This window comes from Sinocyclocheilus grahami, unplaced genomic scaffold (assembly GCF_001515645.1).
Source record: "Sinocyclocheilus grahami isolate Dianchi unplaced genomic scaffold, SAMN03320097.WGS_v1.1 scaffold1133.1, whole genome shotgun sequence".
Classification (NCBI taxonomy): domain Eukaryota; kingdom Metazoa; phylum Chordata; class Actinopteri; order Cypriniformes; family Cyprinidae; genus Sinocyclocheilus; species Sinocyclocheilus grahami.
This window is the reverse complement of record NW_015506312.1, coordinates 239,727-258,422: the sequence shown is the minus strand read 5'-3', so window position 1 is coordinate 258,422 and position 18,696 is coordinate 239,727. Positions and strand designations below refer to the sequence as shown.

General features: G+C 35.4%; 1 protein-coding gene across 1 annotated transcript in view; it reads right to left on the bottom strand.

The window, feature by feature from the left end:
* Positions 1–15,993: 15,993 nt before the first annotated feature.
* The window catches only part of LOC107567198 (proton-coupled amino acid transporter 1-like), a 48,609-nt gene continuing 45,906 nt past the window's right edge, over positions 15,994–18,696 (bottom strand). The window contains exon 11 of the mRNA XM_016252840.1: positions 15,994–17,102. Within this exon, the coding sequence (XP_016108326.1) occupies positions 16,834–17,102 (269 nt within the window). The 3' untranslated portion in view covers positions 15,994–16,833. The remainder of the gene's footprint in view (positions 17,103–18,696) is intronic.

Below are 18,696 nucleotides of genomic sequence, written 5' to 3'. Positions count from 1 at the left end.
CTGACCAGCTTTTTGAATATGCTGATTTCATTTTCCAGCAGGATTTGGCACCTGCCCACACTGCCAAAAGCACCAAAAGTTGGTTAAATGACCATGGTGTTGGTGTGCTTGACTGGCCAGCAAACTCACCAGACCTGAACCCCATAGAGAATCTATGGGGTATTGTCAAGAGGAAAATGAGAAACAAGAGACCAAAAAATGCAGATGAGCTGAAGGCCACTGTCAAAGAAACCCGGGCTTCCATACCACCTCAGCAGTGCCACAAACTGATCACCTCCATGCCACGCCGAATTGAGGCAGTAATTAAAGCAAAAGGAGCCCCTACCAAGTATTGAGTACATGTACAGTAAATGAACATACTTTCCAGAAGGCCAACAATTCACAAAATTTTTTTTTATTGGTCTTATGAAGCATTCTAATTTGTTGAGATAGTGAATTGGTGGGTTTTTGTTAAATGTGAGCCAAAATCATCACAATTAAACGAACCAAAGACTTAAACTACTTCAGTCTGTGTGCATTGAATTTATTTAATACACGAGTTTCACAATTTGAATTTAACTTTACCATTACATTCTAATTTATTGAGATGCACCTGTACATATAGTAATTGATAGTGGTGTTTGTGAATTGGTGAATGTTTTAGTCAATAAGCAAATAATAAAGTGATTTTTTTTTTATCTTGCACAACTGATTTTTTTTCCGCAATGGCAGAATGTAACTATTTTATTTTTTTAAGATATTGACGTAGATGTGAATCAGGAAATATTTATGAACTGCCGTGAGATTGTGTTGGTTAAATAATTGTCAACGATTTTAATGACGTTTGTTGGTCATTGTATCGGTCTTCAGAAACAGAAAGCTCAGGAAGGCAGGTAAAGGTCTTCATCTCTATAATCCATCATGCTGACAGTAAATTATTTGTATATTTTACTGGTAAGGATTTCTGATGTAACTCGTTATTAGAGATTGATATCATTGACTCATTCAGAACAGTTTTTAAAATATATATTTTTTTACATGTTTTTTTTTTCTGTTCTTTGATAAATTAGAATAATCTGCATTATAAATATTTATTATTATCACCTGGTCTGCTGGTCTTTAAACCTGAGCAACTAAAAGTGCCCAAAACACCTCTAAAACCAGACAGCAGACCAGCCTGACAAGTAAGACCAGCAAGTCAATGAATCCAGGCTGGTTTATCATTTATTCAGCTAGCTCATTATAATCTTTTTCGTCTTCTTTTTATAATAATAATAATAAACAACAATAATAATCGTTATAACGTAGTAGTAGTAGTAATAATAATAATAATAATAATAATAATAATAATAATAATAAAGCAGGGTCATTATTAATCTTTTTAATCTTTTTCTTTAATTTTATTTATTTAAATTATATTATTTAATAATGTTAATTTAAATATTTTATTTGATTAATTATAATAAAAAGTCAAAGATTAAAAAGATTAATAATGACCTTGCTGACGATATTATTATTATTATTGTCATGGTCATTATTATTTTTTAATCTTCTTTTTTATTATGATTAATTATATAATAATAATAATGATTATTATTGTTATTATTATGGCTATTAATAATGATAACAATTATTGGTATTACTATGATGATTATTATTATTGAATAATAATAATAATAATAACAAAAACGACAATAATAATAATAATATTTATGAACCATCTAAATAGTCACAATTTTCATCTTTGTTTTGGGCTTCATTTTAAGAACACAAAAAAAGTAATAATAAAAAACAGAAATAAAGATATAAATATTGACAATGAATGACTGTAAAGACATTGATTAATTATGCAAACCACACTTATTTATTTATTTTTGTGGTTTTATTTGGTGCTATTCTTTAGAGACCCACCAAATGTTAGTATTCATTTACAGACCCGATATTATGTGATTATATGTCTGCTCATTATTTAAGATTCAGACACAGTAATTGACTCATCAATGATTTCCAGATCACCAGCTACATGATCACAGAGGTGTCGAACTGGAAAGACAAAAGCATGGTGGTGTGCAGCTGCTGTATGAAAGCCTCTGCATGCTGCCCTGTTAACACTGTCAGTTTTAGTTTGAGTTGCAACATCTCAATCTGTCCTCCTGCCACTGGCCTTATCTAATGAACACACACAGCACAGCACAGCACAGCACAGCCTGACCTTTTCCTTTTGGAGATTTAAGCTTTAAGTGGTTCTAAGGTGCAGTTAATTTGTCTGATCAACTAATGATTGACCTTTTAAAGATACAAGCACTGAGAAAATGTAAAGACAAATGAGATACACGTCTCTTAATGAGCTCAGCCTCAGATCTTTTTGCATGCTAACCAGACACACAGAGATCCTGTAATCCTCTGGCTATTGCAACATGTGGAGTCTTTTGGATAAATAGTTCCAGACAGAAATTTCCTCTTAGGTTATGTTTAATTCTGCTGACTATACTCCCTTATACAGAACAATACTAAACAAATGGTTGTTTCCTCTTAAAATGAAGCCATTTAGTCCATTCTAATGCAGCTGTTCATGAACTCCTGACACACCTCCAGTAATTAGAGCTCCAGTGTTTTGCTGCTATGAGATGTGTGTGGATGTTTCTGAGATACCATCATAGTTGTGCGTATCATTTGATGTTGCATGTGCTGTCTTGGTATGATTATTATTATTATTCAGCGGTATTTTAAATCATGTTTTCTGGCAAAAATATTTAAACATCCTTAAAACAAGTTACATTTATTTAAGAAGAATTGCATAAGATCATTTCTGCCATGGAACTATATGTATATGTATATATATATATATATAAAAAGGCATTTGTCACTTTTTATCTCACAATTTTATTTATTTATTTTTTCAATTCTGAGTTTGTATCTCACCATTCTGTGAAAAAAAGCTCAAATTTCAAGATATAAATAAGTATGAACTGCAAGATATAAATTCAGAATTGTGAGATATAAACATAAAATTATGAGCTATAAACTTCAAGGGAAAAAAACGTCATGAGATATGAACTCATAATTGTGATAAAAAGTTTTTTTTTTTCTTTTTGATTTATTATTCCATGGTGGTAATTCCAAATAGAATTGCGAGATATAAACTTAAAATTGCAAAATATAAACTTGCGATTCTGAGAATAGAAAAAAATCTTTTTTTAAAAAAAATAAAAAATAATTCCATGATGGAAAAAACCCCCAAAATTGCAAGATTTAAACTCAATAAAAATAAAAGTCATAATTATGACATATACAAACTCAGAATTGCTAGGAAAAAAGTCATAATTCTGTGTTTATATCTTGCAATTCTTTTTCCTCAGAATTGTAACAAATAAAGTCTGAATTGTGAGACAATGATTACTTTTTTTTCAGTGACAGAAAAAGGCTGAATAAAGTTTGTTTTCTTGCCTCACTGGCAAGTGTTTTTTTTTCTTGTAAGCAAAAACTTACAATCTACATACTAAATGTTATATTTAAACTGAAAACAGTTTTCTAATGAGGTACTTCATTTAACCTTACTTAATTTAAGATAATTTGAGAAAATGTTATAGGAAGTGACAATGCTGTCTGTAAGGCATTGTATGTAGGTCTTTAAATGTGTTTTCATTGTAAACACTTATTGCTGAAGCTGCACTTATCCCGTCACTTGATGCTCAGAGAGAGCCAATCCATTACAGATAGAGGATCTGGATCAAAACGGTTTTAAATGTGATGATTTATTCCATCACAGGTCCTGACATTTCAGACTGGGTGATGCACAAGTGCCAAATTCAATTTGAGTCCCATATCATATTCATCAATGGCCAGCAAATGAATTTATTGCACATAAATTCATCAATATTCTAGACCTCTATTCTTGTGACACTGGTGCTGATACAGGTCACAGAAAGCACCTCAATGACAGAGTTCATATGAAAAACAATCCAGTCCATCAAAATGCACACGTCCATTAGTAAAAGAGTCTTTGAGAAGAGAATCACCTAACTGAACTCCCAGAACAACGCTGCAAGCTTGTTTCAAAATGACAGCCTGCAGGCATGAATTTACATGTGTCCTGTCATCACAGATATCTGTCGAGCGAGACCAGGTGATCTGTGAATTAACTGTGCAGTGCTACCTGTGCAACAGAGAAAAACAATAATCCTGCAAAACTAGAACTAGAGTTCTTCATGGTGTCTTTATTTCATTTGTCACCTTTGCAACAGAGATTTGTACAGACACTTTTCCACATGACTGGATCTGAACTGTCAATCATCCAGAGTCTATAGCCCCTAATTTCTGCACCATGATGACTGAAGAGAAGCACCATTAACATGTTCTTTGCTTCACCCAAACAGACAATTTACATCGAGTCCCTGTTTGAGCTGATACTGCCTCACGCATGAAACACAGTGGTGACAAATAAAGTAACAATTACGGCATTCATTTGTTGATTTGTTGGTGATTGATTAAGCTGACGAGAAGAGGATAAGGCAGTCTGGTTAAAGCTGTTCAGAAAATGGGTCTTTGTAACAAATCCAGCCCAATTGCTACTCAAAACTAGCCCAACCACGGCCAAAACAAGCCAAAATGGGGTCGAAATCGCATTCCATTTTAACCCGTAGCAACAGTAAAAAAGTAGCCTAGTTACACAGAAAAAACTGAGGACTTGGCAACACTGGTTTACACTTGCAGTTCACTTCTGGATCAAAAAAGAAAGTGATGCATTTAGTCCTGGTTCGCTTAGCATTCACACTGTCATTTTTAACCCTTACCCCACCAGCATTTAAAAAAAAAAAAACGATGATCAAAACATAGATGGAGTAGATCGCTTCCATCAACGCATCCAAAGCTTCACAGTCCTAAATCACTTTCTGAGTGGACATTTCATTCAGTAACGTTAGGCAGTTTTGATTTATATAATGATTCATGTTTGATGATCACTTATTTTACATGTGATTGCTTGTTTCTGCTTCTTCTTCACCGGGTTTTCATCCAGAAATTCAGTAATCTTTCAGAAGATGTGTAATAGCTCCTCCTACCATATAACAGTGAAAACACGGAAAGCCAGAAAATTCTGTCAATGATGGGGAACAAGTTAACACAGAACCTAAAGATATAAAATTAAGGCATAAGGATATGGTCACAAACTGATTGGACAGTTTTTATGACTTATATTTTGAGAAAGCACTTGCCGAACATCCCAAACTGCTGTGTGCTGGGTTAAATGCACTCGTTGTGTGTTGTGTGTGTATATGGTGGTGTTTTTACCAGTTGATAACTAACAAAGAGCTTCTAAAATGTGTTAAGGAGTCAAAACATTGGCAGAAATTCCTCCGTAGCACACAGAGATCTGCTGTAAGGAGACAGCGGTTGTGACGCCTGTATCAAACTTTAATGGGCAACATACTGTAACTCACACGACGAGAAGAACCCGGTGTGTTTGAGCATTTTGTCCATTTTAGGGTTGCATCTAGTGACATCACATCCTGTTTTTGGTTTCGATGTCTTTGTTCATATTTCAGTCAAACAGCACCAAAATTAGTTTGGAAGAGAAACAACACCCACCTTTCAAGGCATCTTGGTCTGCCTTTGTGCGCACCAAGGTACGGATGGCAGCATTCACATTTATTCAAATGAAGTGCACTATTAAAGCAAAGTTTGTTTTAATTGAAAAAAAACTCTGGGTATAAATTGTGCTGGGTCCAATATCCCACACTCCTAATACCTCTGCTGGAGGAGGGTGAAAATCATTTGCAATAAATGTGTTGTTCACGTAGTACAAGCCCGGCCGACACGTGAGGGGTTAACACAGCTGGATGTGAAACGTGTGCTCAGTAATTCAAAGAATTCAATTCACTGACATCCCTCACAGAAGTGGATGTACAAGTCAATACATCACTTGTTTTAGGGAGCATCTAGTACCTGGAGAGTTGAAAATTGGAATTTAAATAGATAAAACAATTTCATTGGTATTGATATTTTATTATGAAGTCAGTCCACTTAAGAGATACCACACAAGCACTAAATGTAAAAGCCGTGTGTTCAAAGCGCTCCACAGGCACGGATGTGATTTCATTGTTTTATTCGATTTTATAATCTCATTGATGTATTACATAAAACTAGCAAATCTTTTCATTAAAGAAGAAAGGCCAGTCATTGGTCTTATTATGTGTGCGATCTTGAGCTACAGCTGTGAACATTGTAGTGGAGTATGAAGACATTGCTCAAAAGCTACAGGATCCAGTTATACAGTGTAGCTCATTGCTTTGAACCTCATGGATTTTTCTTCTCACAGTTTGATATTGATAATTAAAGCACATGAGGTTTGTTTGTGACTCATATCAAGCACGCCTGTTTGTTTTGAGTTTATCACTCATAGACTGGGTCAAGCCATACCCGAGTGGCTCTTCACAGCCAGCTACTTCATGGCATACTTCAACAGCTGCCTCAATGGCGTTATATATGGAGTGCTAAACCACAACTTTCGAAAAGAGTATAAAAGGATTATACTTGCTATTTTCAAGTTTAATTGTTGAGTTTTCACAATGAGACAAGCACTGTGTCTTTCTTAAAATTTGTAAGTTATTCAAAAGCGACTGACTTACGAGTGCATCTTTTCTGATTTGAACATTTTTATTGGTTGCATTTTGTTATACTACATATGGACATGTTTTTGAGTCACTCTATTTACATGCTTAAATTTGCACAGAATGATATAAGTTTTAACTTGTGTTCCTTGTTTACAGGATCATGTAAAAGTTCATGACACTATTCAAAACCCTTTTTATTGCATTAAAATCAATGTACTTGATTTATTTGTTTACATTCAAATGCCTAAAAATGTAGATAAACCTTATAAAAATATATTTTCTGAAATGCAATTGCTTTTACACGTCATGTCATTTTTATTTTCAGCATTATTGTACTCATCACAGTGTCTCATTTTTCTTAAATATTTGGGAGAAAGATCTACAACAACTATTAGGGAATATTTGGAGACATGTGAGAATTTAGGAGACATGTGAGAGGATTTTCAGGTTATAATTAAAATGATGATTAAACCTAAATCTACATATCATTTGATCTCAATTTAATTAACTCAATCAATTAAAATTGATTAGGGTGACAGAAGTCACATATTTGGAGAGACTTGGGATGCATTATTAAATAAGAAAATATATCTACAGTATATTACAAATGAATTAAAGTTAGCATATATTAATGAGGATATAAGATAGGAGATTTTGATAGATTACATATATGAGCATATTTTTGCTGACACCTCAATTGCAAAAAAGAATGTATGACTTACTCTAAATTATTTTACACAAATGTAATTGATAATTAATATTAATTAGTACATTATTAGTTAATATTATAGCTTGTTTTCTGGTTAAACACAGAAAATGGATCACAAGTGGAAAGTTATAGCAATTTATTAATCCATTAGATTCATGAACTTGAATGTTGCAAAAAAAGGAATATGAAAGATTTGTTGTTTTTTTGCAATGGAAAGCACTTTCATGTATCCTTCAAATATTTGTGTTTTTGTGTGTAAAAATGGAAATCAAAAAGTGTAATACTGTGTTATTTGAAATCTCCCCTGCACAATTTCTGAACAAATATTTATCAAACAATAATATTTTTTTATGTAAACATTCCTATGAATGCACTGGGAATCTGAGTGCTGCATTCATGTTTAATAGTAAGAAGTCTTAATAAAATGTAATCACTGTGCAACATATGTTGTGAAATATTCACTCCACTGTGTGGAAAGGAAGGGGCGTTTTACTCATAAAGAAACTTTTCTGACATGCATGGTTGTTTTCATGGATGAGCACCATAAGTACATTTTTGACAAGACACATGTTGTTTTCAGTCAGTGCCTCAAGTGTCTTACACACAATAAACACTCACAAGTCAACACACGTTAGAAACTAACACTTGCCCTGGGCAGTTTTCTTCATGGTGTGCTGCCAGTCAACATTATCCATACAGAGCAGGTTCAGCAGAAGAAAAAGTATAGATCTCTAACAGGGAGCTTTGTGGGTCAGTGAGGACAAATAGCTTGTAGACGGGGGAGTTATGCCTCAGGGGTTGAGAATAAAACAGGGAAATGTCACGCAGATGCTGAGACTCACACAAAGCCCAAATCACAGTAAAAGTTAGCTTTTAACACTGCTTAAAGGGGTCATATGATGCGATTTAAATTTTTCCTTTCTCTTTGGAGTGTTTCAAGCTCTTGGTGCATAAAAAACATCTGTAAAGATGCAAAGACTAAAGTCTCAAATCCAAAGAGATATTCTTTATAAAAGTTAAGAGTCAACCACGCCTACCTAAAACGGCTCGTTCTAACACGCCCCCACATGTCTACATCACTATGTGGGAAGATTTGCATAATGCCGCCCAAATGTGCACGCAAAGAAAGAAGGCGTGGTTTCAGGAACAGCGGTAGTGTTGATGCAGCCATGTCAGGGAGACACTGTCTCCTCTGAATTTGGCCTTCAATACAATCAATACAAATACACAAAATAATGATCTTTAAAATAGCATCATATGACCCATTTAAATTATAGTCTGTCAGGAAGAGCTATGGTCAGATGTGCTTAAATGATTGTTCCAGGTCTAATGTAAGTTAAGCTCTATTGACAGCACAGCACCATTACTTCAGAAAATCACTGAACATGGATCGCATTTACAGTGGAAATCTATGGGGCAGGGCAATTTATATTAAATGTTAAAATACTTACATGTGATATTAGTGATGGGGGCTTTCAAAAGTGCTTCATGAAGCTTTGAAATTTTTGCATAAAAAAAAACAAAAACAAAAAACAATATTGATTCATGCACGCATCCAAACTGACAAAGTCATGCGATTTCATTAAATGAGGCTTCGTTATGCCATAACAGTTTCAAAATTGTAATAGTTCGCCACTAGGGGGCGATCTCTGTGAACCCACAAACCAGTTTTTACCTGATCTCGGACCAAATTTGTAGACATTTTTTAAGGAAAGCTTTGTTTAACCAAAATTAAGAAATGTAGTCTCTTATTGGCCTGATAATCAATTTACAAATTAATGAAATAACATATTATGCATACTTGCAATTGGTTTGTAACAGGTGTTTTTAATGCAATTATGAGCTTCATTTTTCATTGCATCTCCATCGTTCTGACCATCACTATGTTGAGTGCTTCGAAAAAGTGAATCATTTTGCGAAGCAATTGGTTCAATTGATTTAAAGTTTCAAAAAGTCGTTAACACTTTTTTTTTAAGTACCAATTTTCACTATTAACTAGTTGCTTATTAGCATGCATTTCACTAGCATATTGGCTGTTTATTAGTAATTACAAAGCACATATCAATGCCTTGTTCTGCATGACCATATTTTAGATCCCTTTATCATACTCCATACCTAAACTTAACTACTACCCTACTAATTATTAATAGGCAGCAACGTAGGAGTTTATTGAAGCAAAAGTCATCGTTAATAGTTAGTCAATAGTGAGAGTTAGACCTTAAAATAAAGTGTGACCAAAAAGTTTCTCCCATTATGATATGTACACAAGTTTGATTGGATATAATCGCTTATTACAGGGTTCTCTCGAAAATCTGATTGGTCATTGACATCATTCAGAGGTGGGATATTTACAAATATTCAACATTGCCTATGGCAGCGCTTTATCCGGGGGAAGTGAAACCAGCGCTACTTTTATGTCTCTCTCATATCACCTGCATCTTCGATTGTAGTCAAAATGAGCTCAGAGGACTAGATCATTAATATTACCGACATTATTGCAGTAATTGTCTTGTTCTAGGCCAACAAATTCAATAACTTGCTCATTAATGCAATGATAAACTTATAAAATCAGTATTTCATGTCCCTGAACAACATTATTTTTTTTACATTTACATTTATTTATTTAGCAGACACTTTTATCCAAAGCAACATACATATGAGGAATATAACAAGTGATTCAATGAGAAATGATGGAAGAGTTTCAGAAATCATTCTGAGTAGTACAAGGCAGAACAGGGAGATATTAAGGTATAGTGAAAGCATAGAAGAAACTTTTTTTTTTGTAACTTATTAACCTTGTTTACAGCTGGTAGACCCTGCTACTTTCTCATGAGTCATGACATGCTTCGCATTTTGTTGATGTCAAAACTTTCCTTTCTCTTTGGAGTGTTACAAGCTCTTGGTGCATAAAAAACATCTGTAAAGATGCAAAGACTAAAGTCTCAAATCCAAAGAGATATTCTTTATAAAAGTTAAGAGTCAACCACGCCTACCTAAAACGGCTCGTTCTAACACGCCCCCACATGTCTACATCACTATGTGGGAAGATTTGCATAATGCCGCCCAAATGTGCACGCAAAGAAAGAAGGCGTGGTTTCAGGAACAGCGGTAGTGTTGATGCAGCCATGTCAGGGAGACACTGTCTCCTCTGAATTTGGCCTTCAATACAATCAATACAAATACACAAAATAATGATCTTTAAAATAGCATCATATGACCCATTTAAATTATAGTCTGTCAGGAAGAGCTATGGTCAGATGTGCTTAAATGATTGTTCCAGGTCTAATGTAAGTTAAGCTCTATTGACAGCACAGCACCATTACTTCAGAAAATCACTGAACATGGATCGCATTTACAGTGGAAATCTATGGGGCAGGGCAATTTATATTAAATGTTAAAATACTTACATGTGATATTAGTGATGGGGGCTTTCAAAAGTGCTTCATGAAGCTTTGAAATTTTTGCATAAAAAAAAACAAAAACAAAAAACAATATTGATTCATGCACGCATCCAAACTGACAAAGTCATGCGATTTCATTAAATGAGGCTTCGTTATGCCATAACAGTTTCAAAATTGTAATAGTTCGCCACTAGGGGGCGATCTCTGTGAACCCACAAACCAGTTTTTACCTGATCTCGGACCAAATTTGTAGACATTTTTTGAGTAAAGCTTTGTTTAACCAAAATTAAGAAATGTAGTCTCTTATTGGCCTGATAATCAATTTACAAATTAATGAAATAACATATTATGCATACTTGCAATTGGTTTGTAACAGGTGTTTTTAATGCAATTATGAGCTTCATTTTTCATTGCATCTCCATCGTTCTGACCATCACTATGTTGAGTGCTTCGAAAAAGTGAATCATTTTGCGAAGCAATTGGTTCAATTGATTTAAAGTTTCAAAAAGTCGTTAACACTTTTTTTTTAAGTACCAATTTTCACTATTAACTAGTTGCTTATTAGCATGCATTTCACTAGCATATTGGCTGTTTATTAGTAATTACAAAGCACATATCAATGCCTTGTTCTGCATGACCATATTTTAGATCCCTTTATCATACTCCATACCTAAACTTAACTACTACCCTACTAATTATTAATAGGCAGCAACGTAGGAGTTTATTGAAGCAAAAGTCATCGTTAATAGTTAGTCAATAGTGAGAGTTAGACCTTAAAATAAAGTGTGACCAAAAAGTTTCTCCCATTATGATATGTACACAAGTTTGATTGGATATAATCGCTTATTACAGGGTTCTCTCGAAAATCTGATTGGTCATTGACATCATTCAGAGGTGGGATATTTACAAATATTCAACATTGCCTATGGCAGCGCTTTATCCGGGGGAAGTGAAACCAGCGCTACTTTTATGTCTCTCTCATATCACCTGCATCTTCGATTGTAGTCAAAATGAGCTCAGAGGACTAGATCATTAATATTACCGACATTATTGCAGTAATTGTCTTGTTCTAGGCCAACAAATTCAATAACTTGCTCATTAATGCAATGATAAACTTATAAAATCAGTATTTCATGTCCCTGAACAACATTATTTTTTTTACATTTACATTTATTTATTTAGCAGACACTTTTATCCAAAGCAACATACATATGAGGAATATAACAAGTGATTCAATGAGAAATGATGGAAGAGTTTCAGAAATCATTCTGAGTAGTACAAGGCAGAACAGGGAGATATTAAGGTATAGTGAAAGCATAGAAGAAACTTTTTTTTTTGTAACTTATTAACCTTGTTTACAGCTGGTAGACCCTGCTACTTTCTCATGAGTCATGACATGCTTCGCATTTTGTTGATGTCAAAACTTACAAAATTAATCTGTCTCTTGGTAGATATTAGCCAAATTACACAGACGCCTGCGTGGGCGGCTCATGTCACCCTCTGGTCCATGTACAAAAACCACACAAGGTAAAAGAAAACACGACCCAGTCTATATTAAATACAGCTTCACTTGCTGCGAGTATAATTAGGGTTTGTGCCGACCACAATATGTTTTGTGTGGTGAATTTCTGCCTGCCGAGGGCATGAAACTGTGAAATTGCACAATAAACCATTTCTGTGTTGGGTCTCCACTTGATGTTCAACGTAAAAGCTGGGTTTGGAAGCTAAATAAGTTGATAATGTGACACCTCAAATAACACTCACTATTGTACGGAAGAATATCAACATTTTAACAAAAAATACGAGTCCCAATTTCTACTTCTAAACTCAGATGAATGCCTTTTCCCATAGGTCTCCAAAGTTACTGTGTATCGTAATCGACAGCATGCGACAGACGCGGTACAGCTTAACCTGTACTGAACCGGGAACATTCCTGGAAAGCTTTGTTTAACCAAAATTAAGAAATGTAGTCTCTTATTGGCCTGATAATCAATTTACAAATTAATGAAATAACATATTATGCATACTTGCAATTGGTTTGTAACAGGTGTTTTTAATGCAATTATGAGCTTCATTTTTCATTGCATCTCCATCGTTCTGACCATCACTATGTTGAGTGCTTCGAAAAAGTGAATCATTTTGCGAAGCAATTGGTTCAATTGATTTAAAGTTTCAAAAAGTCGTTAACACTTTTTTTTTAAGTACCAATTTTCACTATTAACTAGTTGCTTATTAGCATGCATTTCACTAGCATATTGGCTGTTTATTAGTAATTACAAAGCACATATCAATGCCTTGTTCTGCATGACCATATTTTAGATCCCTTTATCATACTCCATACCTAAACTTAACTACTACCCTACTAATTATTAATAGGCAGCAACGTAGGAGTTTATTGAAGCAAAAGTCATCGTTAATAGTTAGTCAATAGTGAGAGTTAGACCTTAAAATAAAGTGTGACCAAAAAGTTTCTCCCATTATGATATGTACACAAGTTTGATTGGATATAATCGCTTATTACAGGGTTCTCTCGAAAATCTGATTGGTCATTGACATCATTCAGAGGTGGGATATTTACAAATATTCAACATTGCCTATGGCAGCGCTTTATCCGGGGGAAGTGAAACCAGCGCTACTTTTATGTCTCTCTCATATCACCTGCATCTTCGATTGTAGTCAAAATGAGCTCAGAGGACTAGATCATTAATATTACCGACATTATTGCAGTAATTGTCTTGTTCTAGGCCAACAAATTCAATAACTTGCTCATTAATGCAATGATAAACTTATAAAATCAGTATTTCATGTCCCTGAACAACATTATTTTTTTTACATTTACATTTATTTATTTAGCAGACACTTTTATCCAAAGCAACATACATATGAGGAATATAACAAGTGATTCAATGAGAAATGATGGAAGAGTTTCAGAAATCATTCTGAGTAGTACAAGGCAGAACAGGGAGATATTAAGGTATAGTGAAAGCATAGAAGAAACTTTTTTTTTTGTAACTTATTAACCTTGTTTACAGCTGGTAGACCCTGCTACTTTCTCATGAGTCATGACATGCTTCGCATTTTGTTGATGTCAAAACTTACAAAATTAATCTGTCTCTTGGTAGATATTAGCCAAATTACACAGACGCCTGCGTGGGCGGCTCATGTCACCCTCTGGTCCATGTACAAAAACCACACAAGGTAAAAGAAAACACGACCCAGTCTATATTAAATACAGCTTCACTTGCTGCGTGTATAATTAGGGTTTGTGCCGACCACAATATGTTTTGTGTGGTGAATTTCTGCCTGCCGAGGGCATGAAACTGTGAAATTGCACAATAAACCATTTCTGTGTTGGGTCTCCACTTGATGTTCAACGTAAAAGCTGGGTTTGGAAGCTAAATAAGTTGATAATGTGACACCTCAAATAACACTCACTATTGTTCGGAAGAATATCAACATCTTAACAAAAAATACGAGTCCCAATTTCTACTTCTAAACTCAGATGAATGCCTTTTCCCATAGGTCTCCAAAGTTACTGTGTATCGTAATCGACAGCATGCGACAGACGCGGTACAGCTTAACTTGTACTGAACCGGGAACATTCCTGTTTTTCTGTCTTGATGCAAGTCAGATGTTGCTTGACCTTCATTACATCCTGCAAACTGTTAGAAATTGGAGTTCTTTTGTTGTTGTTTTGTAAAGACGAGCAGCTGGGAGAAAAAAAGCAAAGACATTCTAGGCCCGAAACTACAGAAGAGAACATGGTCAAAACATGACTTTAGTCCACACTGTATTTTCCCCCTTATACATAATGACAGCCTACCATAGCAGTTTCCTTTTGATCTGTCTAAGTACAAAACACTGTTATTGCAATCACTGACACAGTATTGGGGATGTCAGCCTTTACCACGCCAACCAATCAAAGGCTTTGCCATGATGCAACTTCAATGAAAGAGTTGTAGATTATACAAATCAACATTCTCAGCTCGTTCATTTAAGCAGAAGTCATATTAGAAGAAAGGTAGTCAAAGTAAAATGAACGAATAATCAAAGCTATAATTCACACAAATTGTCCATAAATGCCTGCAGTAGGCAAACACAGGTTATCACAGCTATGCTGATATTCAGTGATGAAATCTGCATTTTATTTCTCTGTGCATTTTCCCTCACAATAAGCCATATTATATCGGTATATGTCACAGACAAGCACCTACACAGCCACCGATGAGAGCTAGATGAATGACTGCATGCGTTAAAACTCATGAGCTTTTCAGACACAAACATGGTCTATATAAACCCTGGCAACCAAGCAGTACCTTTACAAATGCACTTCTTGAAATGTTGCCCTTTCAAAACTTTGTAAAACTAATGCAACTAGAGCCACATTTAACAGCCAGACACAACTGCCAACTGTGTAAAAAAAAAATCCTTTGTAAAAGCATCGACTGAGATGGGAATTATTTCGGCATCATTTCAAAATACCTTCACCCTCAACAAAGCTAAATCTTTCCAAGTACCCTGGAAGCATGCATATATACTCTTGGTTGGAAAACACTGCTTTACAACAAAAGATGCAGTGAGAAAAATCACATGTGAAGCAGTGAGAACACCGACAGGCTATCAGTTCTTTAATTAAAACACAGAGCACATAGCAGCTCTCAAGGCCTGCTGTTTTAAATGAACTAGAAAGACACAAAGAGGCAACTCAACAGCTGGAGCATGAAACTCATGCTAATGATCAACAAATAAATGAACTAGTAATAAGTACAAAAATAAGCAATGTGATGTTTCTCCATTTTTAGAATCTCATCTTTACATCTTTTGCATTTGTAAAGTTTTAAAATAGAGATATGTTCATTTTCATCAAGGTGAGCATGAATTAAAGACCTATAGCATATGTACAACAAGGCGAAAATCCATGAAATCGCAAAAAGTCAAATCAAATAATACTGCAATTACAAAAGCTGCAACTAAAAAAATTACAGTAAATGATAAAAGTCAATAACTTTGGCACTGCCATCAATATATATAGCAAATTCATACAACTAAAACAAAAAATTCAAGTACCCCAGTAAAAAGTGTGTTTAACACAACAGCACAAGTGTTTTAAAATTAAAGTTACTCAACGTACATATAGTTAAAATACACTCCTGTTGCTTTGCCTGAATTTGAAGTGTTTGTGTGCTAAACATCATGAGATCTGGAGCCTGTTTTAAAACAATTATATACTGCACATCTGAAATGAGAACTGGCCATATGTGGATACTGAAATAATGTGGTAATCAGAAAAATGTTTTTAGAAAAATCAAGTTATATCAAGAGATTTCTAAGCAAGATGACTCACTGATGGCACCTGCTGAATATAAAATACTGTTTGATGCGCGAGGCGGCACAAATAAAAAATAAACCAATAAAACATTACTTAAATATGTAAATCAATAAAAAAAGACCGAAACAGCAGACACTGTGCAGATAAAATTGTTTCGAGACCACTGAACTGACGCATGTTTTGATTGGTTGAGACTGAGAGGTACTGGGTTTTGTGTAATTGTGCAAACATAAAACATTCTGTACCTCGAGTGGATTTTCCACATATTTACAATCAAGTCTAGGTTGAGTCTGTGTGTAATATGCAGAAGTAAATAACTCGCTTTTGGTATTGAAAACAAGAGCCCTAAGAATACAAATACACAGTTACAAGCAGAAATTACTGTTCACATCACTTCTTTCCATGTAGAAACAATCAAAATGAGTAATCAACACATGAACCTGTCAAGTCTAAATGAATGTGAAAAAATACTCACTGAGAATCTCTTTGAAAGACTGTAAGCAAAACATTCAAATGAGCAATATAGATATTATTCTATTAATATTCACCATAACATTTGGATAAAAGGCTTTGGCCCAAAAGAGTTTGTAAAAACGAGGTCTTTGAAACCAATGTAACTTGGGAACTCGATATGAAGAGACTTCAGTGTGGCAAAAACCAAAGGACAAAAACACATAAAAAAAATCTGTAAGTTCTGTAAGAGGAATCCCAAGCGGAATTCAGAAGAAATCAAAGGAGCATGTAGTGACTAAATGATTCAGTGGGTCTGTACGGCCTACATTTAATCTGTCGCTATGTCAGCATTCACTGCAGATGCAGGTGTGTGCCGTTGTGTCTGCTGCTGTTCCGAGCCACAATCTCCTGGATAGAGATGTACGTCCCCGCCACAAAGCCCACAAAGCCAATGAGACTGATGCCGATGTCCTTGACCATCACCCAGAGCTTCATGTCTTCATTATGGAAGGTGATGATCTGAAGCAGAGGAGGGAAGATGAGGGCCAGAGCGCTGCTGCTCACGGAGCCCACCAGAGAGATGACCAGGTCAAGCTCCGGGATCAATATGGCCAGAGCACCTGCGGTGAGACAGCAGAGGAAAATCACGTTAAACCGCACAACCACTCGTGAGAGTGTGAGCACTCCTCATGGTGTTTAGATTGTAACTTCTTGTAGATGATCGTAATTAATAATTAATCAATTAAAGGGGTCCTATTATGCTCTTTTACAAAGTCTTGATTTTGTTTTGGGGGTGTACTAGAACATGCTCTCATGCTTGGCGGTTCGAAAAACGCATTATTTTCCACATTATTTACATTATTAAAATACCTTTCTCCCCAGCCTGGCACAAACGGCTCGATTAGTTCTGGTTTTGATGAAGGCCCGCCTTTCGAAAAAACGAAATGCGTTGTGATTGGTTAGCTGTCCCAGTGCGTTGTGATTGGCGAACAGCTTAGACGGTGTTTCAGTACTGCCCCGCCCCTTGCCAAAGCAGCAAGTTCCATCTGCTCCGGTATAGTTAAGGATGGCGTCAATACTGCATATCAATTTGAGCCGGATTCAGATCCCGAGAATATTGAACAAGAGGATCGCGCAGAACCTTTGCATGCACGGATATTGCAAGACATATTAGAGTGGTAACGTTATTGTTGTTGTTTTTTTGGCTAAATCACGTTTTAGATACGATGTCAACAACCGCTTAAAAATAAGTGCATTTTCTATGTACAGATAAGTGCAACGGTAATATGTATTATGTTTATTGTTCTTTAATTCTAACATTATAGTCACATAATTGAAGTGTAAATTCTGCAGATTACATCACTGTCCAATATTGTACTGTCAGCAATTTATGAAAAAACAGCATTTCTTCAACATGGCGAAAACTTGACGCTACAGCAGCTCTTCTTGGTTTTCTCTGATGCACTAAAACTGCAGCAGCACTTCTTCTTCATCGTCGTCTCGTCTGATGCACTCACTCAACCAAGCGTTCTAACCACAACCTCGCCCCTCCCCACCCCCCAACCATTTGAATTTCTGAAGGCGGGAATTATTTTTATGATATTCTAATGGGCCGGCTTTGTGACATCACAAAACCCCGGAAAACAACGCTGTAGTCCAAACGAGCCGTTCGTTGTAGTTCTTGAAAAGGGATTTAAAAAAAATTTAATATCTCCCTTTGGAGTGGACTTTGAGATTTGTAACTTTGTAGATCTGTTTTATGCCCAAACATACACACTACACACTGACTAAAATACAAAAAGTGAAAAAGCATAATAGGACCCCTTTAAAGGGGTCATATGATGCGATAAAAATTTTTCCTTTCTCTTTGGAGTGTTACAAGCTCTTGGTGCATAAAGAAGATCTGTAAAGTTGCAAAGACTAAAGTCTCAAATCCAAAGAGATATTCTTTATAAAAGTTAAGAGTCAGCCACACCTACCTAAAACGGCTCGTTCTAACACGCCCCCACATGTCTACATCACTATGTGGGAAGACTTGCATAACACCGCCCAAATGTTCACGCAAAGAAAGAAGGCATAACTTTTATTCTCGCTGTAGTATTGTTGTTGCCGCTGCCATGTCGTGCAGGCGCTGTGTTTCGTTGTGAAAGTGAAACTACTTTGTTTGGCCTTCCAAAAGAGGATGATATCCGCTTCGTCATGCCTGGAGCTGAT